We start from the raw sequence: 26,126 nt of genomic DNA, 5'->3' as shown, positions 1-26,126 counted from the left end.
ATGTTAGGTCATTGTTAAATGGTTACTCTAATAATTCATCAAGTTTGAAATTGTAAATGTTGGTAATTTGTTATTAAGTAGATTGTGATCCAGATGTGATGCCACTTTTCCAGAAGGAAGGGTCCATTGGACTGAAGAGGATGCTGCAAGAGGATAAACTTCAATCATCCTTTAATAAAGCATAAAGAAACAAACTTATAAATCTCTTCGATACCTTTTTAGAAAGAGGTCCAAAAAATTCTTGATATAATGGGAACATTTTATGGAAATTACAAGATACTTTTATCATAACATTTTAACTCAGATTTTCAGGAGAACAGAATCTTAGAAACTGAGATGACGGGAAGAATAAACAATAAACAATAGTAAAATAATCTGCCCTGCTTTGGTTGGTGGAAGTCAGGGTTGTATATAACTAAGACAGAGGCGAACCTTCAGAACCTTAACCTTCAGTGAGGAAGGGCAGAGGCTATTGTTCAAACTGTCATTTAATAGAATGGTGTCACGATCCATCAGACTCAGCAGATTACAGTGATTGATTGACCAGGCAAACAATACATTCAGCTATACAATAATTACTCAAAGCAACACACTCCATGTCAGAGGAAAATCAGAAAACCTGACCAACGTGTCCAATCAATACTCAAGAGATTTATTTGTTCTTAAGAAAGATCTTTTCAAACTTTAAGGATGCCTTTTATAAGCCTCAAACAATTGCCTAAAGGTTTCTTGATGGTTGCACGGATACATACCAGAGCAACACAGAAAAAGGTGGGCAATTAGACAAGATAGTCTGTCAAGAAAAAAAAGAGATGGAGGGAAGGAAAGTGATATTTAAGAGAGTGAACAATGAAAACCAAAGACAACCAACCTCTGGGTCAAATGCTGGACAGCAGGTCCACTGCCTAAACTTTTCTCCAACCCCCCCTTTTTTTCTTTAATTCAGAGTTAATCCCTCTTGACAAATGCTCTCTGTTGGCGACAGGAGGTTGAGCGCGACACAGATGTCTTGTCTTGAGGGAAAATGGCAAACAGCTCAGTCCTGGTGAGCCCTGATTGGCCCTGTGGTTGATTTCAATGAAGCACTGACATGCCAGGTTTGGAGGCAATGAATTTGGCAGTTTTAAATGGAGCTGGACAAGTTAATCTGTTGATGCCTTTTATCTGTGGGCACCTCTTAAAACAAACAAGATACAGATTGTAATCATGTCTTTTATGTCTTGGGAAATGTCTAAACGTACATATAGGAACAGCCACTGCATCCTCTGATTTTTTACTTTCTTCTCAGTTACGGGCTGAATCTGGATAACATCCCTGTTTTAGGATAAGTGCCTGTACTTTATTAGGAAGTTGGTGATGCACACACACCACAGTGTCATTTCCAGAGATCTCATGCAGACATTTGCTATTGACTGAAGAGTTTATGTGACTGTAGCAGTGTTCACAAACGTTCCAGACTCAGCAGCAAAAAGTTGTCTAAAAGTCAACTAAAAGTCAAACAAGATTAACCTTTGGATTTAGTCAGCAAGAGCTTTCACCCATCCAGAGAGGAAAATTACCGGTCATTTTAAGGACAAAATTCTTTGCTTGTTTAATTCTTGACAAACTAATTATAACCAATACATGCATCATTTAGTGCTCAGATACTCTGCTGACTGACATTGCACAGTACAAATAAGAGCGGAGTCTTTTTAATCTGGAGCCTCTGAAGAACAAAACAAACTGGGTGACTTGACAGCACTTGTCAGAAGTACTGTTTGCTACTACTGTTTTCATTTGTTTACTATGCCTGAGCCTTCTTCGAGGAAAAGATTCAGCCACCCATCTGACAATATGTCTGTCTGTCCTTCTGTCTGAAAGTCAGTCTGTTTGTCTGTCATCATCTCTAATAATCGACCCAGACTGAGCCAGAGGACTGTACTGTACATACACTGACATCTGAGTGACTCTTCCTCCTATTAGTGTGACAAAGGCCGATCTGCACGGCTCCTCCTCCATCCTTGCCTCTGCCCGTGTCTCCCAGCTGTCCTCCCACATGTCTTACACCCTGTTTGTCACAAGACAGTTCAGGATTAATGGGCCACATAACTGTATCTGTGGCCATCAGCAGGGAGCTAAAGAGCGCCTCTGAACTAACCTATTTGAAGGCATGCGGTCATGTTTGACTCACATGTAGAAGAAACACACTTACAAAATCCAGAAATGCACATGTACCCCATCACAAATACAAACCCATGAACACACAGCCCTGCATGCAGATCTACTATAGCAAATGTATAGGAGCGTGAAACTTTGATCAGCATCATTAAATATAAATTAGCATAATAGACCATAATAATTTCCATGCCATTTCATTAGATGTAATCACATTCTAGCATTAGCAAGTTTTGTAGGGTATTTTAGTGTCATGCCATCTCATGGCCCAGCCCGCCCTCAGCACATATCACCTCTCTCTGCATGGGATTATAAAACACCTTTTACAAATGATAGTAATATTTACAGCTGAGTTTCCCCGCGTAGAGAAAAACATTCTCCATCTGTGGTTCAATATAAATACAAAGTAAACACCTTCATAAATAGCATACACTGTGATAACAGTGGTTTCTCCCTCTGCTCTCTTGTGTTCTCTAAGTAGTTTGCAAAATTAAACGTCTTTAAAAAAATATTGCATAGAAAACATGAACAGCTACCAGCATCCATATCTGTCAAAACATTCAAAAAAATGTTATTACTAAATGTTACCAATCAAAAGATCATGCATTTCCCAAAGGAAAGAACAAAGTACTTTCTCCTTCCAAAGCAGCATGAACTAAGTCTACATATACCAACTATAATATGAATACAAAGAGACCTTTTTCTTGTTTTTTAAAAAGCCAGATTTTCAAATTAAGTAACAACAGCTGTAGGATTGATGTACAAATAGAATTTATGGTAAAGGGTCTATAAAACATTTACAGAGCAGCAGAAGTGATTTAATGTGAAGGGACACTGTTCTTTTTAATATTTCTGTGATGCTGTAAAGTCAGCAAAACAAATGCCGAAGGCACATGAAGGCACTTGTTCAGCCCTTATGCTCCTGCTCATGCAGCACTATTGAAGCACACAACTGTACTGTACTGTGGCATGCAATAATGCAGTAGGTAGTCGTGGTAGATTACAGCATCTAATCTGCATTAATGCTGCTTGAACTGAACTGCTTAATATTCAGTACTGAGTAGACGGTTTTTAGCTATAGCAGCTCTCTTTTATTCTTTTACTTAAAGTGAGAATAGGAGCCCTGATCCTGGTCTTCTTCCAATACTTACCTCTACACACCTACAGTGAAGAAAAATACTTTCACAGATCAAATAGAATGTAACTTAATTACACTTTGCTGGATACTTGAGCTTATCTTGGGGTCTGATAAAGGACCGAACCAACAGGTAAGCTGTGTCGAATGAAAACGAGAGTCCAACAATTGTTTTATCCCACAAAGTATGTCATAATGGAAGACAACCTCTACACTGTCTGTGATGCCTCATGATGTCCTTACAAAATTTCTATTGCCAGCGGGACAGAAGCATTAGACTAAATTATGTAACATCACCCTCTTCACACACACGTCTGCTGCTCACCCACAGTCTCACCCTTTTTCTATGTAATTGGAAGAAAAGAGGGCAGATCCCACCTTCAGAGCAGAGTGATGATAAATGGCTCCAGGTTCACTTCATTCAAAGAACTGTTGTTGTCAGAACAGTGAAGTTGGTATCTGGAACACATCAGTCAGTGTTAGTAGATATTAGTAGGCAGGGTTCATTGGACTGTGGCCATGAACTTATGGTGGGGGCCGGAGAAAAATTAGATCATAGATACAAATCTCCTCTGACTGGGCTCACCCTTTAATGAGAGACTGTGAGGAAAATCTGGAAGCTCTTTCTGTTCCTGGAGGTTGGGGGTATTCTTGAAATATCCATCTGGAGGGAGACTTCAGGGTAACCATCCAAAACACATACACCCCACCTGACCTAGGGGACCACTTTGGTTCCCATACATTCCCCTCGGCTTAGCCTGCTGTCACTGCAGAAAATAAATAGATTTCTCAATGGTTGCTGGAACCTTTCTTGGCTGTACTTCTTTTGGCTACAACATAGAGTTCTAGGCAGTTGAGTGCCTTTTACTTTGTAGACCAGTTTGAAAGATTATGATCATGTGTTTAGGATCAGCAGGCATTCTCACATCTTTCTGCAGGAGCTCTGTGATAAACCAACAACAAACTGATCAATGCTGAGGGTGTTAAGTAATCAGCAAACAGTTGAACTTCCAGTAACATCTGAGGCCAAGATGAGATTTTGTGATCTGAATCAAAAATCACATCCTTAAAATGATATACACCAAGCAGCTGAGCCACAGCAAATATCAGAGGATTTGTTTTTAGCTCTTATAGGTTTCTGCAACAACATTAAACTGTTATATAATGTATCTGTGCAGTGCTGACTGAATACCAGCTTTATAAATGTCTCAGAGGTTTATTCTAGTTCAGTCTTAATTAAATACGCAAGGGAGCAATTAGTTTGTAGCAAAAAGCCATATTAATGCAATAAAAAGTAATACAAACCATACAGAGCCCACAAAACGTCAGCAACACAGTCATAGTTTATAAAAAAAAAGAAAAAAGAAAAAGACTTGCTCGACTCACTGTTCAGAGCTTTTAACCTGAGCTTTCAACTGAATCTGCCAAAGTCTACAAACTAGTAAGTGGACATTAATGATGAGATGTTTTGTGCTTGTGTCCAAGGTCAAGAATGAATGATTTTGATCAAATATAAGGTTGAATAAAAACGCCAAGATTTTCAGAAGTTATGAAAAACTAATTTCATCTTTCTTGACAGTCATGCAGTTGTTTTGAGGTGGAGGAGCTTTTTAACTATCAGCATGTTAAAGCTCCTCAGAAATGTCTAATGGTTTGGTTGCGGAGGAGATAAAAGAGCGTTTGCTGGTTTCTCCTCTTTCTAACATGCACTTAAGGAATAACAGTGATTTCAGAGCTCAGACAGTAATCACAATCTGAAAGGATTGCATAAACCTTGTGTAAGACCTTTCTGTCTGATTCCTGTAATCTTCCCCCTCCGACTGACACTGCCATTTAGTGCATTCTTCTTCCTGACAGTAACACTGGCAAAGTGAAAAGGTCATAGAAAAGCACAGCTCTGAGTGAAAGTGTGCATTCTAAAATATTACCAGCCTTTTCACCTTAGTACTGGTAATTGGTCACACAGTCTAATTGGCTGAAGGAGATGATTTCCTTCTCTGAACTCTGACCTTGTTTAAGGTGAAAAAGAAGTCATCGCAGATATTGGTATAGAGAAAACGAATCATCAACATGACACCGTCAGTCTCTCACTGGGAATGTTTTTCATGATACAGAACAGAAAGGTGTGAAAGTAATTTAATAGGACACCTGGATCACAGAGGTGAGTCCAGTTAAGACCACAAAGCGATGAGAAAGAGCCGCCGCTCTGATCCTGGCTGCACATCGAGCTGCAGATAAAGCTCTGCTCAACCTTCAAGCGCAGCACAAGAAAGAGACATCCATGTTAACAAGTCATTTTCTCTCATATTGGGTCCTAGTTTTAATATATAATGGATGGGGTGGGGACTCTAAAGTAATTTTTATCTGTCTGAAGAATATTGAAATTTGACACTGAGGCCAAGGACAGGCCGAGTTAATCAGACCATCCATTTTGCAGCACTAATGAAGAAGATGATTTCAAGAGATTGTAGCTCAACACAAGTAGATTCTCACAACAGGAAACAATTAAAATGCAGTGAAAGTAATAATCTCACCCTGATGGCAAATCTTAATTTCACTTCTTTATGGAAAACACAATTTTGAGACTTGACACCAGATGAAATTACTTGGCAAGAAGAGTATTTCTGTTCGGAGCGTGAAGGAAGGGGAGGTGAGGTACCGCAAGAAGGGGGATGGGAGTATCAGGCAAACCGGGCTCAGTTGACAGGCTCCAGCTCGCAGGGTATTAAGAGAATTACCTGGGCTCAAAAGGGTTTGGCGGCGCCAGTGATGCGTGCAGCCGGGCGGAAGGATGTGGCCGATTTGGCCCGGGGAACCCGGCTTGATGGCCGCGTATCCTAAGCAGAAGAGACTTACCAGACTCAGCAGGAGAGGAAAAAAGGGGGGGTGAGAGATGAAAGGAATGAAGGAAGGGAGCGGGGAAGGAAAGCACCGAGGAGAGATCTTCTCTTTGACGCTCCCGCCCTTGGCCAAGTATTTATCCGACTTAAAACCCTGCCTGATGTGAAAAGTGCTCCAGTGAGGACTCTTCTGGAGCTTCTAGCTACTTCCACACAATTCCAATACGAGTTTGGGTTTCACTGAGTAGATTGGGAGTCCTCCTGACCTGCCACCCCCACCCATCCACCCCAGTCCACTTATCCAACCCTCCAGAGGCCTGTGGGGGAGGGAAGGAGATGGAGGCTTGGAGGGTAGGTTGATGAAAATGATGCTACGAGATGGGAGAGGAAGGGGATAAGATGATGGAGCTGGAGGGAAGGAGAAGTGGGCGAGAAAAAAAAGGAAGGACAATAGAAATTGGGTATGAGAGGATGAAAAAGAGGGGGAGGGAAGGATGGGGAGACGGAGAGAGAAGGAAGCAGCTCGGAGTGTCGTTCTCCCCTCTGGCTTCTCAGCTGAGATGCCCTGATTAGTTTGGAAAGCAAGCACTGGAGAGAGAGAGAAACACATACACTGAAACAATTGGATGGTGAGGGAGAGAGAGAGATGAAGAGAGGAAGAGAGAGCTCTGTATTGTATTTGCTGATCCTGAGGGAGGTTGTTCTGTGTGGCCTCTCTCTGACAGCAGCAACAGCAAGGCGATTAGTCCACTAATCCATAAAGAGCCATCTTGCTCTTTCTCTTTTTGTCACTTTCTCCCTCTCTCTCCATCTCATTATCTCCCCTCTTTCTCTTTCCTCACACTTTCTCTGATGAGCTCTCACTTTTCCTCCCACCATTTTTGCGAGGGATTCCTCATTATATCTCTCCAGCCTCTCCCCCTCTCTCCCTCTCTCTCTTCCTTTCTCCCTTTTTCCTCTGACTCATCAGGGTCAGGATTAATCTGTGAACATCAAGTGGCCCAGTTCTGGAGACAGTCTGCCCCCAATATCAGATCCATTACTTCATCACATTGTTAGTTTTCAGGATAAACTACCAATCAGATTTCAGTGAGAATTTAGTGGAAAGTTCAGACTTGGGCTTAAGAAAACATTTACCATGTTACCCTTTATAATTTTTACATTTTCACCTTCAACTAATAAATTGTGAGACACAGAAGCAAAGTTAGTTATTTCTGGGATTACTTGGTCTTGATAGCTTCAATCCATAGAGCCCATGATGCAGTTTCAGACTGAAATATCTCAGCATTCTGTTTGACAGGTTGTTGTAAAATTTTGCACAGACATTCATGGTTCCCAGAGGATGAGTGTTGGTTTTGGCTGATTTGTTGAGCACTACCGTGAATTTTAAGTTTGTTGTTTTGCTTAAAATGTCTAAAAAACTACTGGATGTGTTGTCTTGAAATTTGATACACACATCCATGTCTCCCGCAGGATGAATTGTAATAACTTTGGTGATCCCCTGACTTCATCCACCACCATCACCAAGTCAAAAATTTCATGGTTGTATTTGTCCAATACTTTGGCTTTCAACTATAGTACATAGCAGGTCTGTCTGTGTTTTTCCTGGAGTTATAGCAGCTGTATGTTGCACACTTTACAGGATTGTGTGAAATGTAGTGGAGAGTGCACACTGGATGCACATCCTTTCCATCTCTGAGTTTTGTTATGAGATATCTGGTCTGCTTGAACTGAGTCTCTTTTTGCAAAACTTTTTCTCAAACGTTTTCCAAGCACGTTTGCAGCTTTCTACACTTCCCTGCTTTACATTCATGCAGTTCCTCACATTTACTCCTGGGACTTGCCCACTACAACTACAGTCCTCTGTTGTTGGACACTCAGCAACTCTGCAGGGTTTAAATGCAGTTGCCTACCTCGTTGATGGACATCTCAGCACTCGCTTCAGAGGTTGAGGGTAGTGTTTTATGTTTACTTAATCCACCCACATTTTCCCAGGTGATGATAGGATTAGTTGCAGCGACCTGTGACCACTCTTACTTTTTTAACTTTCTGCCAGTCTCCTTTGTGCCTCAGTACTACAAGTGTGTGATTGGTTATGCATCTCCTGACTGTGTATGCATTCATTGCTCTGTCCTCTGGAGGTTGCATTACCATTCACAGTCTCATAGTCTTATTCTCTTTCATCACAATGCCATCCTCTCCTCAGCAGCTTCAGAAAGTCACTCGTAACAGAATGCTTAGCATGGTGGATGGAGAACACTGGGCACCTTGGCACACTGAATAATACATATAAAAAGAGGGGTATAATTTTCTTGCTTTCCTTGCAGTGTTTTCATCACAAGGTCTTTGGGAAAAGTAGCTCTCCAAACAAAAATCTTGTCACTGAGATGCTCAGAGCAAAGCAAAAGACACACGCTTGACTGTTTAGATATTTATTCATTCTACAAATCAGCTTTTCTGTCCTGCTACATGTGCAGCTGTTACAACTGTGGAAGAGAAGTGGCTTTCAGCATCATCACATTACCTCACGAAAAATCTTAGACGGCAAGTCTAACCAGTTTAATGTGCTTGTTTGTCAAAAAGGTTATACACGTGGACAATCAGGAGGCTCTGGTTCTGTCTGTATTTATATAAACTCATTATTTATGTGTGAATGCTTCAGTCCAGGGCCTCTGTCCTCTTTTTACCTTCTGAAACAGAGACAAACATTTTGGCTGATTTGGTGTTTTGTTGTTGAGCGTCCCAAGACTGAAAATATCAAAACAGGTTAACAAGACCTGTTGCTTGCCTTTAGTTTAGAGGACAGAGCCATGGTATTCTTGCTCTGGCTGAGGTAACCTGGCATTTAGTCCCCAGTGTGGGTCAAACTTCAACATCTCTTGACCCTACACTTCCCATAATGCAACTTGATTGTCTTTTGTCAGAGTCTCACTGCCTGGTAAAAGGTCACTTCTGTGTCCATACCCTCAGTTTTTAACACTGGCTTTCCGTCCATTTGAATACCTCACAGAGATGTACTGAGTCGATACTTACAGAAATCACCATATAGACTGACAGCTGTCACATCTCTGTTATTGTCTTTGTGAAATGTATTTGTTTCTGAGCATTAATAAACTCAAACATATAGATCTTCTGTTCTTTATTTCCTGTGAGGACTGATGATGTGACTGATGTGACCATTAATGAACTCACCCTGCTCTCTCTTACACCCTGACACGCTCATCTAACCACAGCAGGAAATTAACTTAAACCTAAAGGCCACAGATCACACTCTGCGGTTACTCTCTTACCTGTTAACTACTATTCTCAGACACAGGAAGTGATATCCACTATCTTTTCTGATGCCCTGTCTTTTTAAAATTGACAATTTAGAACAATTTTTGTTTGAAAGAAATATCTATCCATCGATTGCTGGGCAGTATGGATGTCTGCTCAGCCTCCTCAGACAGAGTGAGGGTTGTCAGAAAAGTCCGTTATTCAGACATTTAACAGCAGAGGAAAGCGAAAGCTCAACCCTGGTTCACCCTGACCTGCCTTGCTTAACTTGTTCACATGGCAACCACAGAAGGAGCAAGAGCACACACTGAGAGTGTGTATTGCTGCCATCGAATCAAAACCCTGTGACTCCTATTTTGGGTGGGTTTGTTATTACTTCAGTTGAAGGAACATGAGCTTCTTTACTGGAGAGGTCTCTGCCACTGATCATTCTCTACTCATGCATCAATCATGTTCTGTGATGTGCAGAAATGCTGAGTAAGTCCAGCATGGATGGCAGAAGCTTCTGTTACAAACACTGCTCAACTGGCCAGTGTTTCAATAGAAACAGTGGCTGAAAAACAAAAGAGCAATTTAGTGCAGAATGTGATCAGACTAGCCTGGTTTCAGACCACTGAATCTGCACCCACACCACCAGTTTTTCTGCAAATCAAAAGATCAATGAATAGGTTGTTGTAAGTCAACTTACAGATGTAACAACTTTTCCAGAGGTGTATTTTTTTGATCTGCATGAAAAATGTTTGCTTCAACCTCTACCACAACAAAAAATGACTTTAAAGAAAATGAAAACAAAAAAATGCCAATTCAGGCTGATTATCTGTCCTACAAAGACAGACGCAAATTTGAGCGTTAGCTGCTCTACAGGGAAAAAGTGACATGGTCAGATGAGGTAACCATCACCATCTTCCTGGATTGTTGCAAATGCATGTGTGGAGTACAGCTAGTAAACTGTTTACTTGACACCTGCCCTGAGGGTTTCCAGTGGTGCATTTATTCTGTGGGGCTCATTTTTCTGGCAGTGTTTAGAACCACTTGTCCACTGCATTAAAATATGGAAGGGAGTTGTTGTGTTTTAGGAGCCAGTAAGATGATGGCTTGTGATTTGCATGTGATCTGATGTAAGAGACAGGATGGGAAGTTATCTCAATGACAATCTTGTTACCCTTCGTTGTGAGGTTAGTAGAAATCCTGTGTTATCAAATGAAGGAATATCTTTTGGATGAATGGTGTTAATACCTCCAGTAGAGTTCTAGAGATTTAGAGAATTAATGTGAAGGAGCGTTCGTTGAGTCTGTCCTGGAAGCTTGTGGGGGGATCGGCACCTCACTAAGACCTTATTATGCATGGGTGCATCTGCCATGTGTGTGTGAGACAGAGCTTGTGGGTATACAGTATGTGTGATTATTTTAATATTAAAGCACATTCACTGGCACATGTTTGAAAGCATGCTGAGTGCCAGCATGCTGTTAGTACAGCCTTTGGAAAAAAAAAAAAGATTTACAGCGATGAATTTCACAACATTACACTAGAGCTCAGCCATAAATAATTAATATCAGTTTCATCTATTTTACGTGTGCTGAGCAAATCACTCGAGGGTTTGGGTTTGTAGTGATTCACACCCTATTTCCATAATTATCACCAGTTGTAATTGTCCTCGTGGCAAATCTCTTCCCCGCTCATTCATTTATGAACCCAATCTTCCAATCGTTCCCACAGTGAAAAGCCTCTAAAGAAGGCAATCACTCCTATTTTTATTATAATTTTTTAATTTCTGCTCTGGTAATTTATGCCGCAGCCATAAGTGTGGAGCCCGCAGTCAGACAGGTAGCATGGGGATAATTGAATCAAGCAGGTGCCAGGCATGATAGATTGGTCTTCAAGTATAATTGCTGACAGTGGTGAAAATGGGGCCAAGCTGCGAGTCCCAGAGCACGTGAGCTTTCATCGTCGCTGTACCTGTCTCACCTTCTGATCCAAGTCACCACAGTTAAAAAGCCACTTCATGGAGCAGAGAGTGTGAATAATGCCCTCAGATGTTGGATCCCCTGACATGTAGTCTGCTAACTGGTGTCAGTACGACCTCCTCCTTGAGCTGCCAGACCCGACAGGCTGAGCCAAAGTCAGACGAAACCAGGAGCTGGAAGGTCAATCAATGTCTGCTGCAGGTGTCATCTGATGCTAACGCCCTGTACAGGGCAGACTGGGGTTTACTGACAAATCTTCAAGGACTAATCAAAGAGCAACAACTCTTGACAGCAATACACACTGTTTCTATAAGGGAGCAGTTCATGAGCTCTCTGTGATTAAAGGTGCATTCTGCCCTTTATATTAACCCACAGAACTTTAAGATCTGTGTGGGTGAGGTTTGTTTCCAAAACAGGATAGGACTGAAAGTCTGAACGTCACAGTCACCACTGTCAGCCCTTAAACTCAATGATTATCATCATGAATTATGGTAACACAAGAATAAAATAACCAAATATCCAGAATTCAGTAATGAAATAAAAAACAAGGAGCCAATCAATAGACATTTTTAAAATTGATTGCAGGCAGAGTAACTAACCAGGCATTTGAATGGGTCAATAAACAATCAACCCCCTGCAGATGTATTGTGAGATGATTCACATTGACGTGCGTAAGCAACTGCTGAAAACACACTCCAACAAAATGTAGTTATATTTCTATAACTGTGTGGGTCATCACAATGGGAGGAACTACATGTTTTGAATTGTTATTTTAAGTGTTGTAAAAATGAAGAAAAGCAATGGAGAATGCTCAGACCAAGCATTCATCACAGCTTCATGATACAAACATTTTTATTATTGTTTTGAATATTAATTTTTAAAATAAATGTGACATTTTACTAGTTTGCGAGTAGCTATTGAGTAGGCATGTAAAATCAATGGTCCATATCATTATCAACTAATGATTTTATGCCCTTGGGGGCTAATTACCTCCACATCATAACTGGCCTCTGATGGGAACTGGTGTCTTTATTTATGTGTTCATTGTTGATACTTAAAGGTATACTATGGTTTATTGCAACGTTTATTCTCTTAGCTGAGACCATTGGTTTTATTGTTAATGATGATAGTGTAACTGAACCAGCCACTAGTGTTCCTTCACTTCTTTATAAGATAATGTAGTAAATGTTTGTTTTGAGCGATGTGCAGTGAGTCAGAGTCAAACAGCTGGGTCTTGTATTTGATGTTAGCACTGGTTGTTTCTTGTTTACAGTTTTCTCGTCTACCTGGTTGTCGTTGGATGTCAGACTTTGTTTTCATGCCCCTTTAAAATCTGGTTACATTCTAGTTATAGTTAATGTTGGACACTAAGTGCCTGTTGCCATCTTGATGAGGTTGGTGGACTGTGTACACTGTGTACACTGTGTGTAGTTGCCAGAAATAGGGATATTATAGATCTCATAATAGACAAGTCTAGTTTATTTGTATTACATCTTACAAGAAGACATTTCAAAGACCTTTACATCAGACATAAAAGAACCCACGTATAAAACGACGATATAAAAAGAACTGGGCAAATAAAACCAAAATGAAAATATTTGTCTTCATAAACTGGGTTAACTGACCCTTTAAACCTTGGCTGCATGTTAACCTATGCTCCACTCTGTTCCTCATTTCATTTGTCCATATCTCTCTCGACCTTCTGACCCAGCATTCGCTGCCATATGACAGCATCACTTTCTCCACATATTGACTGCTGTTCCACAGTCAACATTAGTACAGCTGTGAGCACAGTCAGCGCAGAGGTTAATCTGTTCCCAGCTCTGCCTCACTTGTCCCTCCTCATAAAAACATTTCCCACTGTTTACCAGGCGCTTGTGGTTCGATGTGAGTGCTCCTCCATGACTTCATTACTCCTGCCGAGGCCTGGTCCTCAGGTCCAGAGGGAGCCCCTCTCGGCCCCTGATGGCCTTGTTACCTTCAGCAGTGAAACCTCAGAGCCGCCTTATTTGTGCTGTGTTTTAATTTGGTCCCATTAGTGAAACTGCAACACTCCGTCTTCTTGACTTCAAAACATCAGATGAAAAACATACATGCACAAACAGTGAACACAGGATAAGAATTTATCTGTGCTTATTGTTTGTATTGTCTTTATTCAGAGGGATTTATGCTCGGTGAAACAGCAGAATAATTGAAAGGATAATCCCCTCCATTTTTTAAGGTTGTGCCAATAATGGAGGTTACCCTTCTCCTTCTTGTTACTCCTGGTTTATCTGCAGACAGTCAGTGGAGTTGGAGGAATCACTCCATATTCCTACCTTCAGAAAAGCTGTTTGCTGTCATACATCGTTAGCATACGAAACTCAGATTACAAAACCCTGGAAAAATGCCAGCACTAGATAATAACAGCAAGAAAATTGGTTTGATCAGCGTTTTTGTTTTATCCTGTTTTCATTTTGAAGATGAGTTTTCATATCAGAGCAGTGAAAAGTAGAAACTTATCTGTGCAGTGGAATTGAAGCTCCCTGAAGAAATGGGCTTCATTGGCAACATTTTTAACCAAACAAATTGCCTGAGGATGACGTGATTGGTCAAGACATCACAAGGGAGCTTTCATTCCAGTGTGCAGATAGGTGGCTATTTTTCATGGCATTGATCTTTGCATGCAGCACCTGACCTGTTGTGGTTGTTATGGATGTGCACACAATCCTATTGTTCTCATGAATGCTACTTTATGATATGTTCTGCTTTCTGCCAATTACCAGACTCTACAAAGGGAAGGAAAAAGCAATTTTTAATTTTTTTGCTTTAAAAACTCAGAGAGCTAAATTTGTGTTTGTTACAGATACAACACATTTTTTGACTAGAGGGGGACTTGAGATTTCCTTTTCTCTGATGGTGACTGTGCATTTAGGTTTTGCGTTGAGCACCACACCACTGCTCAGTAAAGTCACCCTGCTACGTTCTCAAGCACCCCCAACTTATTATCTTAATCGTGATTCATGAGTGTGATTAAAAGACTGAAGGTAGCGATTCATCTCTGAGCTCCAAGTGTTTGTCTTCAGCAGGTGTTCACTGAGTCACTGATATCTCTCTACACATCGATTACAGGATAACTCCGGTATTTTTGAACCTGGGCCTTATTTTCCCATGTTTTTGGGTGTAAATGATTGATAGGGACAAAACTCTTGGGACCTGGTTCAGTATTGAGCAAGAATGGTGAACAGCTGCTGCAATGTAATCCAGTGGGCAATCGTCCTGCGTCAAAATACGTCCACTAAAGTGCTTGTTAGCCTTAGAATATAGTGTTTGAAATTTCTGTTAAATCAAGTTATATAGAACTCAGACATCTTAACAAGTACGTTATCATATATAATCACCAGTTGACCCTAAATGAATGTTTGCTTGGTTCTTTGTTTATATCCCTCCTTTCTTTCTCTTGATTTTTGCCCATATTTTGAGTTCAGGATTTGTTGAGAGCTGGTACAGGGATTCTATTGCCTGAGGGTTTTTTTCCCTCGATTTTAACGTCTGGAGTGTAATATCACTTAGCAGTGCTTGAGGTTTAGGTGGACGCAGACATTTGTCACACATCAACCCCCCCACCTGCCGCCCAACCCACTCACTCCAAAACCTATTATCATTTTTGCACGGCAATAAGTAGTCTATTAAGTTGACCTAATGAGAAGTAAACAATGCGGTGTTGGAGAAAAGGTGAAAAAAAGAACCTTATTTACTGAGTGAGAGTCACAATTACAGAAATGATTGATGTGGCTTGAGGAGGGGCAGGGCTGTGACTAACGCCAGGATGCCTCTGCAGATTTTTCAGTCAATATTTATTTGGAGACAATCAGCCAGAATGTTTTACTTACCCAGCGAGGGCTTGATGCACAATTACTGCTTGTCAAAACAGATTTATACAGTAGCTTTTTTTCAGGGGTTTTGGACTCTGATGCAGCTGACTGGCTCTCTCAGTGTTTGGCTGGCGGAGCGCAGTGTCCTGTCAGTGTGTAATGTGTTGTGATGCAGCCTGGATGCCGACTTGGCTCACTGAGCAGCAAATGGACTGGGCTCAATGGCTCGTGATGGAGGTGGCTCCTCTGAAGGCCCTGGCTGCTTTGTTTTCAGCTGTTTCTATTTTGGTTTGTTTGCATCACAGGTGTGTTCAGGTTTTACCGGTAAGAGCTTTTATGTGAGCAGCTCCATCTTCTGAAGAAATACACGACTACACTACAACAGTCGTCTCCAATGATTTTCACCATAAAAGACATGGACATCTGAAGTGTACGTGTTGTGTCAGACAGCCGTGAGATTGAGGGACATCTGTAGAATGTGGCTTTATTCACGTCCTCTTGTAGACAAGGTGTTAGAGTGCTTTGACACTTTACCACACCAGAATATATTAAAGCCCACTGCACAGCTATATCCATTAAGGGTGTAGAGATTAGTTAAAACGAAAACTTATGCAAGGGTCAGAGAATCTGCTGCTACTGATACATAACCACAAATTTTGAATGGATTTCTAACAGCTCCTGGTTGAAGGCAAAGAAGCCAGACATGTGCCCACACTTTTATCAAAGTTCAAATAATACAGATGGATGACACTGACCTGTAAGAAATGAGTCAGTCAAAATTAAAACTCTTACATTTATGACCAGTAATAGCACAGTAGTAATATCAAAACCCGGTGAAAAGAGGAGGGAAAGATACAGTACACACCCTGAATATCTGCCAATTTTATATGATTGATACGTGATTGAAAAATGATGAGTAACTGACTAATTGCTTCATCAAACACATAGACAGAAAATTAGACACTGCAGTTTCATTTTTGATTATGCACTGGAGCTGACTAACAACAGCTGCGAGCAACATCTGAAGAAAAAATCCCAGCTGATTCTTGTTGTAAGCTACCAACACAAAACTTATAAATGAAAAAACTTTTATTATTTTATTTTTTGAATTATTGCGTTTTTTCTTTTTTTTTTGGCTTTCTTTCTTTACCTGTTTTATAATTCTCCCTCAGTTTAGATTTATACTGATTATTGTGTGTGTTTGTATTTAGTGTCATTGTGTTTCTGGAAGGGTCTCTGTGCTTCTACGTGTGTGTGTTGTCGCCTCATGTAGGAGTGTTGTGATGAATGTTTTCTGGGTGTCTGGGCTTCAGGCGGTGACACTGTGTCTCCGGCGTCCTGCTGGACTGACAGATTTCTGTCCCTCACACTCATTCACTCTGACAAAATCATCCTAAACTCCTCAGGCAGATTGTCCGAAACCCGGAAAAGAAAAAAGTACACGACATGGAGGTAGGCGGCCTCTGATCGCTCCTGATTTCTCACAAAGAAAGCATCACGGTTTTATTATTGTCACATTAAATCAGTCTGAGAAAAAATAAGAACTTGTGCTTTGTTTTGACCTCATCACCGACTGTTTGACACAGCTTTGTACATTTGCTGTTTTTACCCTACCAAGGAAATATTTCATCATCCAGCACTGTCTCATTTTGACAATTCGCCTCAAAGAGAAAGTAATGACAGGAGAATAGTTAGGTGAATTGAGGTGAATCATTCCTTATTGATATCTTTTTTATCAGCTCAAGGACGAGATGAAGGGGATCAAAAGGGTCTTGAGACGGTTGTCAGGTTAAATATGACACTTGATTTTGTACAGGAGCAATATTTTCATTATCCAGTGAAATCAGGATTGTCATTAGATTTTGTTAAAATTGCCTCATAGATATGGAAATATGAGTTAAAAATTAAACAAGAAAATCTGAATTCAGACTCCATAGAACTGCATATATTTTGCCAAAAATGTAGTGTCTGTCAGGAAGTTGACATTACCTAGCTTCACTGACAAATAGTTCACTGTTAGCTCTGAGACTCCCACAAATATGCTAACTCCCACCTCTGAGACTACGAAAAACGTCAACATTCCCTCTAACTCTCTGGTCCTGGATCCACTATCCTACACAAATCCCTGCCATAGGTAGCTGACAGAACTGACAGGCTTTACCGCATCTCAGCTGACGACGTATTTACTGACACCCTGGAAATCTCAGTAGTCCTGAGCAGGGAAACACTTGCAACATAACAATAACTCTTATCAGCATGTCCATTATAATACTGTGTATTAACATTGGTGAGGTGCAAATGTTGGTGCAGGACTTTTGAATCATGTTCTTTATGTTCTAGCTACATAAATACAACACTGTTGTAAAGCAGCTTCAGTACCAAAGTGATGTGTTTTCTTTTTCTGCAATAACAACAGCAGTTTGATTGGATTACGTGTATGTAACCATGTGGAGTGTTACATGCAGCTGCTGAAAAAAGCTCCAAATAGAAAGACGTCACAGACCTGCCCACACTGTTGGACTTACAGGTGATCTCTGGGAGGTGCAGAGACACTGCAGTAATGAGCGCTTAGCAACAATATAGGAAGAAAAAGCTGCTGTGGTCACTCAGATGAAATCAGTGCAGCACCAAGAGGCTAAAATAGATCGACTGAAACCAAATGATTGCACTGGTATATTTTCCTTTTTACTGTCACAGTCGATTTGGAAACAAACTTCCTGCAAAGATTCTCTCCAGTTGATCAGAGTGTCACTTTGACAGCGTCTGGTCTTCTCTCCCCCAGGCTGCTCCATCAACTACTAAATATGAGGAAATAAAGCTCTTCATCTGCTCCCCGTCCTGACCATCACCACCCTCCCTCCACCCCCAAGACTCCCCAAACAGTCCATCTCTCTGTGGCCACCAGAGGGGGAAAACACAGACAGATTTAAATAAGTGGAGCCATGGGGGACAGATGAGATTTCAAATATAGTAGTGAGATGACAGCTTTAAACTGTAGCCTGACTACTTTGATTGAGCTGTCTAGATTCATAGGATTCCTTATCGGCTGGTAGATGATGCTCAAAATCAATAGCATCATTGCGTTCTTTCTTCTGATCTTATTTCGGTTGTTATAGCACCTGACAGGCAGAGCTTCTTCCTCCAAGCAGGACTGTATTTGTTCAGGTGTTTTGCATTTATAGGTCAGAAAATGTTTGTGTTGCTTTATTCTTTGTTGTGTGGTGGTTATGGTTGGTGGATCGGCTTCGCTTTCTATTGGGTTGACTGATCCTATTAAAGGTCTTTCATACAGGAGCTTTACAGTGACTCATCTGACTTAGGCGTTAACCATATGACTGTGATTTGGATCCAGATCAGGAGCTCTGCTGCCTTTCATTCTGCTCTGTTTCAGCTGTCCTTAATGTGCCTTTACAGTAGAAAACAGAATGAAAATATAGTGTCATGGCCCGCCTAAAATGCACAAGGGATTAACTAAAGCACAGGAATTTTATTTAAGAGAGATTACACTTGTTTAACTGAGGTAACAAAAATGTCAATTTAAACAGATAAAGTCAGCAGATGGAACTATTACCTGACTGACCGAGGAAATGCTAAATTAACTAAACAAAAAATCTAAACTCCAACTTTACACAAAGTGATGCGAGGGAAGAAGGGCCCTCATCACCCCGTTTTCTCTGTGTCAAACAATTATGGTGGAATTACCTGGTGTATTTGCTTTATTTGGATCCACACAGGAGATCAGAGGAAATGAATAGACTATAATGTGTCTGTGTGTTCAGATGAAAGACTTAGACAAAATACTGTAAACGCTGCTGTGACTGTGGGTCGTCTTACAGGAGGCCTGTTGTCTTTGGAGATCTCTTACGAGTCCCAAACTTCTTTGACAACTCGAACATCAAAGTGCTGGTAGCCAGACCTCGTTTACAGCTGACAAATGTAGTTTTGAGTTTGTACTTAACTTGCTCCGAGTCCTTCTCCACAGCTTCTCTTCTGTTATGAGCCAACTCCACAGTTAACTTGTTAGGAGACTGAAACTCACATTTTCATGTGTCTACGTGTGGTTTTTGCCACCAGAGTTCAAACCTCTTCCATCTCACCTGGATAAATGAACCGAACTAGAGGATGATTTGAACTAACCACCTCAGATCCTCACAGACACTGGTGGATTGTTTCAGCTCAACAGAGAGACTTCCAGGGGGGTCAAACCTCAGACACTCTTTACGCTGAGGTGACATTGACCAACTACTGAGCTGCCGAGTCGCCCAATTAGGAGTCCTGTGTTTGGTGCAGGTGAGAGCCGTGTCTCACCTGCTCGGTAGTGTTGTCAGAGTCCTTCTTTACCGGCTGACAGGGTCCTGGAAAGGTCCTGGAGGGTCTTGGAAAGCTGCAGACTTTGAAGGAACTAAACTGGAACAGTGTTTATCTCACTGCTGACACGCTACACCTTTCTGTCTGTGGTTGTCTCTCTGCCTTTGTCTTTTTCTTTGTTTCTGTCTCTCATCCAAACCCTCTTTTCTCTTTCTGCCTCTGTATCCTTCCTTGTATATTTCTGACTCTCAGTTGCTTCTGTGAGATACATGTTCCCAGAGCAGAAAAACAACAGCGTCTGTGTCATCACACTTCTTTCTCTTTGGTTTTCTTTCTTCTTTCCATCCACCTCTTTTTCACTCTTTCTTATATGTATATACACACTTTATCTCAAAGACACAGTCACTCACAGCCGTTGTCTTTCCAACGTTTTCCTTTCTTACGTTCCTTTCTTCTTCCTCTCCCACTTGTACTGTACTTTCACTCTTACTCTTATTTTGTGGCACACATACCATGATCAGACCCCCCCCCCCACCTCCTTCCAGTTCCCATATTTCAACCCAAAAGTCTTTAAACCTTTTATTTCATCTCTCCTTTCTTTTGTCATTTTATTGGCTGGGAGGAGGTGGAGGGGGAAAAAGAGGGAGAACTATTTTGAGTGAGGTCTCTATGGAAACAGTAGAGAAGGAGCAGTAAGGTAAAGAGGAGGCTGACAGCTCGGCTCGATGGCAGTGACAACGCACAATGACTTTAAGTTGGAAAGGAGGGAAACACTGCTGCTCCGTGTCTGGAACACCTCCTCAGCCTGTCATCTGCTGCTTCTTTATAAATCATCAGTATGGTTACTGAGTGATCGCTTGGGTTTTCAGGTGATGAAAGGGTGTTAATGGACACACATCATGTGACCTTCATCAGTGGATGGAAAAAAGTTTTTTGTGCATTTATTCAAACACAGACAGAACCTCCGGTGTTTGCTAGAGGAACTTTGTGGATAACAAAGAACAGACTCACTGAAATTGTTATAATTGTGATTGAGATTCTTAATCTGTTCATTTTGTGATCCATCCATGTTTATGACAGCTGAGTTCTCTCACTGTGCTGCTGATCTCTTGAGCCAAATTCATTAAGTGCTCTGACAAATTCATCATTCTTTATTTATTTGGATCCACATTAGCTTCCACAAAATGATTACTAGTCTTCCTGGAGTCCATAAATAAATTGCTCACAACGGAGAAATTTATTAAAGGAAAATTAAAATAAAACCAACTTTACAGAGCATCTCAGAGGGCGACAGGATGAAAGGGTTTAAACCAAGGAATAAGGGATAAAATGAGAAAGAAAAGATTGAACACAAATTGAACACATGGATCCAGGCTGTCTGAAATTGTAGATTTGTGCGCTGGAGTGGAAATATCTCATCCTTGTCCTCTGTCTTTCTGTCTAGCTCTGCTCTACGCCACCATCTTTGGAAACGTGACCACCATCTTCCAGCAGATGTACGCCAACACCAACCGCTACCACGAGATGCTCAATAATGTCAGGGACTTCCTGAAGCTCTACCAGGTTCCCAAGGGCCTGAGTGAGCGGGTGATGGACTACATCGTCTCCACCTGGTCCATGTCCAAAGGCATCGACACAGAGAAGGTGAGACTGCTTTCTCAGTACTGATCTGACATCTTTCAAAGTAATAGTAGTTTTTCAAGTAATGTTTTGTGATTGCAGTGATCAGATTTGTGCCATTCGCACTGAAAAACATCGAGTCACACATGAGGACAGTTACAGCTGCAGCAGCCTCATATATAACCACACAAAAACATGACATTTGTTAAGCTTATTTAACCAGACAGCTGTGTCTCAAAGACAAAAAGATGCCATAAACAAAGCATCATAACAAAACAAGTGAGAATAGACACAGGGATAAGCATAACAAAACACAAAACTAACAAAGTGCCTTACAGCCAGTCACCAGTCACATACTGTTATTACCTCGTTTATCCAAACCTGCTCTGAGTCGTGAACTTTCGACCCTCTGCTCAGAGACTGAGAGTGGATATTATATTACTAAAAACAGACTGGTGTGATGTGTGGTTAGGTTAATGTGTCTGAATACAGGCTGCAGTGACTCCATCACTTCTCTGAATCAAACTGTGAAAACCATATTAGAAAACTTCTTGAGTGATAGTGGTAGAAAAATAAGATGTTGCCCCATAAACAAGTCTGGACCCTTATCAGGATGAGACGTAGTCCCACCACTGAAAGAATAGCAAGTGCAACAGAGTAAATAAGAAGAGCAAGTAAAACAGCTTCAGTTCTCTTCAGTCATTTCTTGTACTTTTATCAGACAGGACATGTTATCTAGGTGCATGCAGTGATCAAGAGCAACTGTGGTAAACACTGATTATTGTTATCAAACATTAATCTGTCATGTAAAGTAAAAAAGTCTCTCTTTGTTTTACAAACAGACTTTTCCCTCGGACAGCGCTCGTCCAAATCAAACGTTGTTACTGCAGCCTCACATTCTGTGTGATTTCAGACTCTAAATGTTTATTTTTGTGTTCTCTCTGTCGCCTCTTGAGGAACATTGTGAATGCAATTTCACTCACAGTGCAGATGTCAGGGTTTTCTTTGCTGAACTGGGAACTGACCAATCTTAGAATCCTGACCTTAGACGACTGTAAGGAGGTTTGTGTTAACTGTAGAGGTGGTTACATTGTTAATTCATTGATTTAATACAAACTTCTTCATTATATTTGTTCTGTTCAAATAGGATTTGTCTGTATTTGTCTCCTACATCTGTCCATTTAATTCCCCCATTCTCTTTCTTTTGTATCTTTGGATCATAAGCCTCCTCTCCATCAATCCTATTTCTATAGTTTTTGTAGAGATAATTATATTCCCTTGAAGAGACATAAGGCGAGTCCTGTGCACACCCTCAGTATAAATACCTTCGGAGTCAGAGCTGGGGCCAATTAGTGGGTATTTTTTGTCACTTTGGGAGTCGTTACACAGTACTCAGTCAGCTGTTTAATGCGAATGCATACCCAAAAAAGACCAGAGGCTCCCAAAAGTGTCTCAGTGATACTAATATCCTCCACTTTAAATAGAGCAAAGAATATTTTCAGACAGTGGTGTTGTGTTTAGATGTTGCAGAGGCTTTTAGATGATTTTGTTCCCCTTGGTCAGTTTCGTTCATATTTATTAGAATTTGTATAATGAGTTGGACAAAACAATTACATTTTAGAGTTTAGGCTTTTTGGCAGAAAATTGTTCCTAGAGGGAGAAGAAGAAAAAGAAGCTGAAGCCTTCTGCCTGTTTTTCTGGAGCTGATGATAGAACTCTCCAGAACAGATACCAGATAGACTTTGAGTTAAGCTAGTTTTGTCCAGAAAACACATAAACGACTTGTGTTTGTAGAGCAGGGATTTCCACTAATGTCAGTACCATAGATAGTGTTGTTTTGTACACTCAGGTGTTTTTTAGAACAATGCTACATTAGTGTAACATTTAAATGAAGTAAAAAGAGTTTTAGGAGATAAATCGTATTTGTTTTTTGAATAAGTCAACAACACTTTTGCTAAGACAATCAGTGTTTAAAATATGCCCTCAGTTCTTCCTAAAGCTGCTGAGAGACCTACATCAGTTACTGTTTGTGAATATATTTTGTTGGAATGAATCCTTCAAAGGGAGAAAAGAGGAATTTCTTAATATTCTTCTCTGTAGCTGTTGTTAGTTTTCACTGATGCCAAATAGATGATTTGTTTTCTCCAGTGTGACCCCATCATGTCTCTTTGTCCTCCAGGTCTTATCCATTTGTCCCAAGGACATGAGGGCTGACATCTGTGTCCACCTCAACAGAAAGGTACTTATTCATCTACATAACACTACACCTAAGAATAAACACTGATGATGAGATGATGGGAATGTCCCTGGGTTCAGTAACAGTGTCCAAACACCCGTATTGACCACAAACTCAAACTGGACACACATCTTAACAAAATGATTTTAGATTTCTGGACTAGGACATTCACATACTCGCTCCTCTGAATATGCACAGTACCAGTCCTTGGTGGTGTTTATTACATAACTAAATGGAGGCGATGGCGTGCTCAGAGGCTTCTGGGCATCACTTGACACGACTGATACTGGTCCCAAAACGTTGGCAGGCTCAAAGTGCTGAACTGGCATTGAACAGAGGACACCTTTGGTTGTGTAACTGTGCTGTGTAACAACCACCTCCAATGACAAATACTCAGAACTCACTAAAATGAATCTTGTCATTCAATGCAGCCGATTCTCAATTACTCTCAAACATCCCTCTTTCTATAATAACTGTGCTGTGTATGTTCATTACAAGAACAAGCTTTTCATTTATCAAGTAGTGATAGAGTCCAACAAAAACGTGTGTTAATGATGTTGGGATGTTAATAAAGGTATTACATTTCACAACACTGAAACTAGATTCAGGACAGTGAAGATAGAAAAGATTTGTTTTCCATTTGTAACAGGGCAGTGTTCAGCACAATTCTCTTTAAATGAGGTTGTTTTGCAAAGAAAACAGATCAGATGATGCTCAGTAACAAAATCTTGTGGTTGTATGACTCTGTCGAAGAGTCCAGCTGCAGTTATTTAGCGTGGGATTTTTGGAGTTACGGCCAAAAATTAGTTTTGTGTGTTTTGTGGACCTTTGACCACCAAAATCTAATCGGTTCTGAGTCCAAGTGAACGTTTGTGCCAAATGTGAATAAATTCCATCACGGCATTACTGAATTACAATAATGGGACCATAGAAGCATGGAGCCATAATAATAGCAGTATGTTAATACGTTTGTAAAGCTTAAAACGTCTTTTTCTTTGCATAAAATTCTGGTGTCAGTGTGGCTGCTGGTTACAAATGCAAGACCTCATGCCTAAAAACCAACAATGCAAAACGACTCAAACATCATTTCTTTTTTTTTTGATGTAAGTATCACAAACCAGCTCATAAACACAGTGTGAGCAGTTAACAATGTCACATTGGAGGAATTCTGGGTTTCACAGTCCTCAATCTTGAAACGCTTCAAACAGTCGCCCTCTGCTGCAGTTTGGTTCTGCTGACAGTGTGCCGGCTGCTGTCCCTGCAATACAAAGGCCCTTAAATGAAAACACAGTGAAGTTTGAAAGGAGATGTGGTTTTTGAGGGATTATTTCCTGATGGAGACTTACATTTCTTCTTGATGGCTTCAGGTGATTGACAGGAAGCACTGATATAAAAACACTCAACTCATTTCAGTGAAATAAGGAACAAAGCAAGTGAAGGCTTCACTGTTACTGTGATGGATTATCTCACTGTGTGGAAGCTGTTTTTCATTTTGCACATGTGAATGGATATCAGCACAATACTTCCTCAGCAGATAGATAAACAAGGAGGTGGAGAAATCTAGACTGCTGACACAAATTTGAAATGAAAGGAAGACCTGTGTATTTCTTTAAAAGCCACTCCAGTGTCCTCCAGAGGCTGCAGTGATCTGAAAGTGTGGGGAGAAAAACCTACTTCAGCTCAGTTATTTCATACTGATGATTTTGCAGTTTGTAGGAGTGTGTAGTAGTGATAGTAGAAGCTGGTGCTAAAGATCAAGCCAAAGCCAGTTCATCCTCTGGAGAGCATGAATTGGCTTGATGGTGTTGACTGGGGGGAGAGTCACAGTCTGACCTGTGTTCCTCAGGTGTTCAACGAACATCCAGCGTTTCGGTTAGCCAGTGACGGCTGCCTGCGCTCACTGGCAGTGGAGTTTCAGACCACCCACTGCGCCCCCGGGGACCTGATATTCCACGCCGGGGAGAGTGTCGACACCCTGTGTTTCGTGGTGTCAGGGTCACTGGAGGTCATCCAGGACGACGAGGTCATCGCCATCTTAGGTACGTGGTCACGTGATGTAGTAAATGCTTTACTGAGGAGAAAGTGTTGTCTTCAAGTGACGCTGAGAATCAAACAAAGCTGCAGTTCTTCAGTTGTTACATTGAAAAACAGCAGTCGGTTCACGTTAAACAGATTACATACCGCTCTCTGCAGCCTCTTACTGTTATATTCATGAAGAGGAGAAGAAGCAGAGAGGAAGAATAAGAGGCTAACAGAGATAATGTCAGGCAAACTGCTTTTTATTGAGACTAGCACGGATAGCATTGATGACGAAAAATGGCTGCATTCTCATAACCATCAGCAGGCCCCAGATGAGCGTTTACTGACAGCGAATAACAAGAAGGAAAGATGATTACAACAGAGAGCGAGAGCAAAGCTGCTCTGCAAATTGGTGCTAAGGTCGTTTCTGTGAAGAAGTTTTTAGGAAATCTCACACACACACACACACAAACAAACTTAACTTCCCAAAAACAAAATAAGTCAGCCTGACAATTTAAAAGTTGGGTGTTTACTGTTACTATTTACGAGCTTATGACGGCACTGTCGTGGTAAAGCACAGTGTGGGCTGTTTCCTGGGTAGGAGAGGCAATTTGAAAACTGCTGTTATTACAACATGCACTCTTATTGCTGAGATCTGGGCATGTGGTGGGCAACAAACTCAACCAAAGTTATCTTTAATAATTCCTCATTGAACAGCAA

General features: G+C 40.9%; 1 protein-coding gene across 3 annotated transcripts in view; it reads left to right on the top strand.

The window, feature by feature from the left end:
- kcnh5b (potassium voltage-gated channel, subfamily H (eag-related), member 5b) overlaps window positions 1-26,126 on the top strand; it is a 111,939-nt gene that overhangs the window by 46,888 nt on the left and 38,925 nt on the right. For all 3 annotated transcript variants that reach the window (XM_018703199.2, XM_018703204.2, XM_018703201.2), the window contains exons 9-11: window positions 20,976-21,175; window positions 23,331-23,390; window positions 25,234-25,426. In XM_018703199.2, the coding sequence (XP_018558715.1) occupies window positions 20,976-21,175; window positions 23,331-23,390; window positions 25,234-25,426 (453 nt within the window). The remainder of the gene's footprint in view (window positions 1-20,975; window positions 21,176-23,330; window positions 23,391-25,233; window positions 25,427-26,126) is intronic.

Source organism: Lates calcarifer, linkage group LG19, assembly GCF_001640805.2.
Source record: "Lates calcarifer isolate ASB-BC8 linkage group LG19, TLL_Latcal_v3, whole genome shotgun sequence".
NCBI lineage: Eukaryota > Metazoa > Chordata > Actinopteri > Centropomidae > Lates > Lates calcarifer.
Note: the sequence above shows the minus strand (reverse complement) of the source record. Positions and strands in the feature narration are given on the sequence as shown.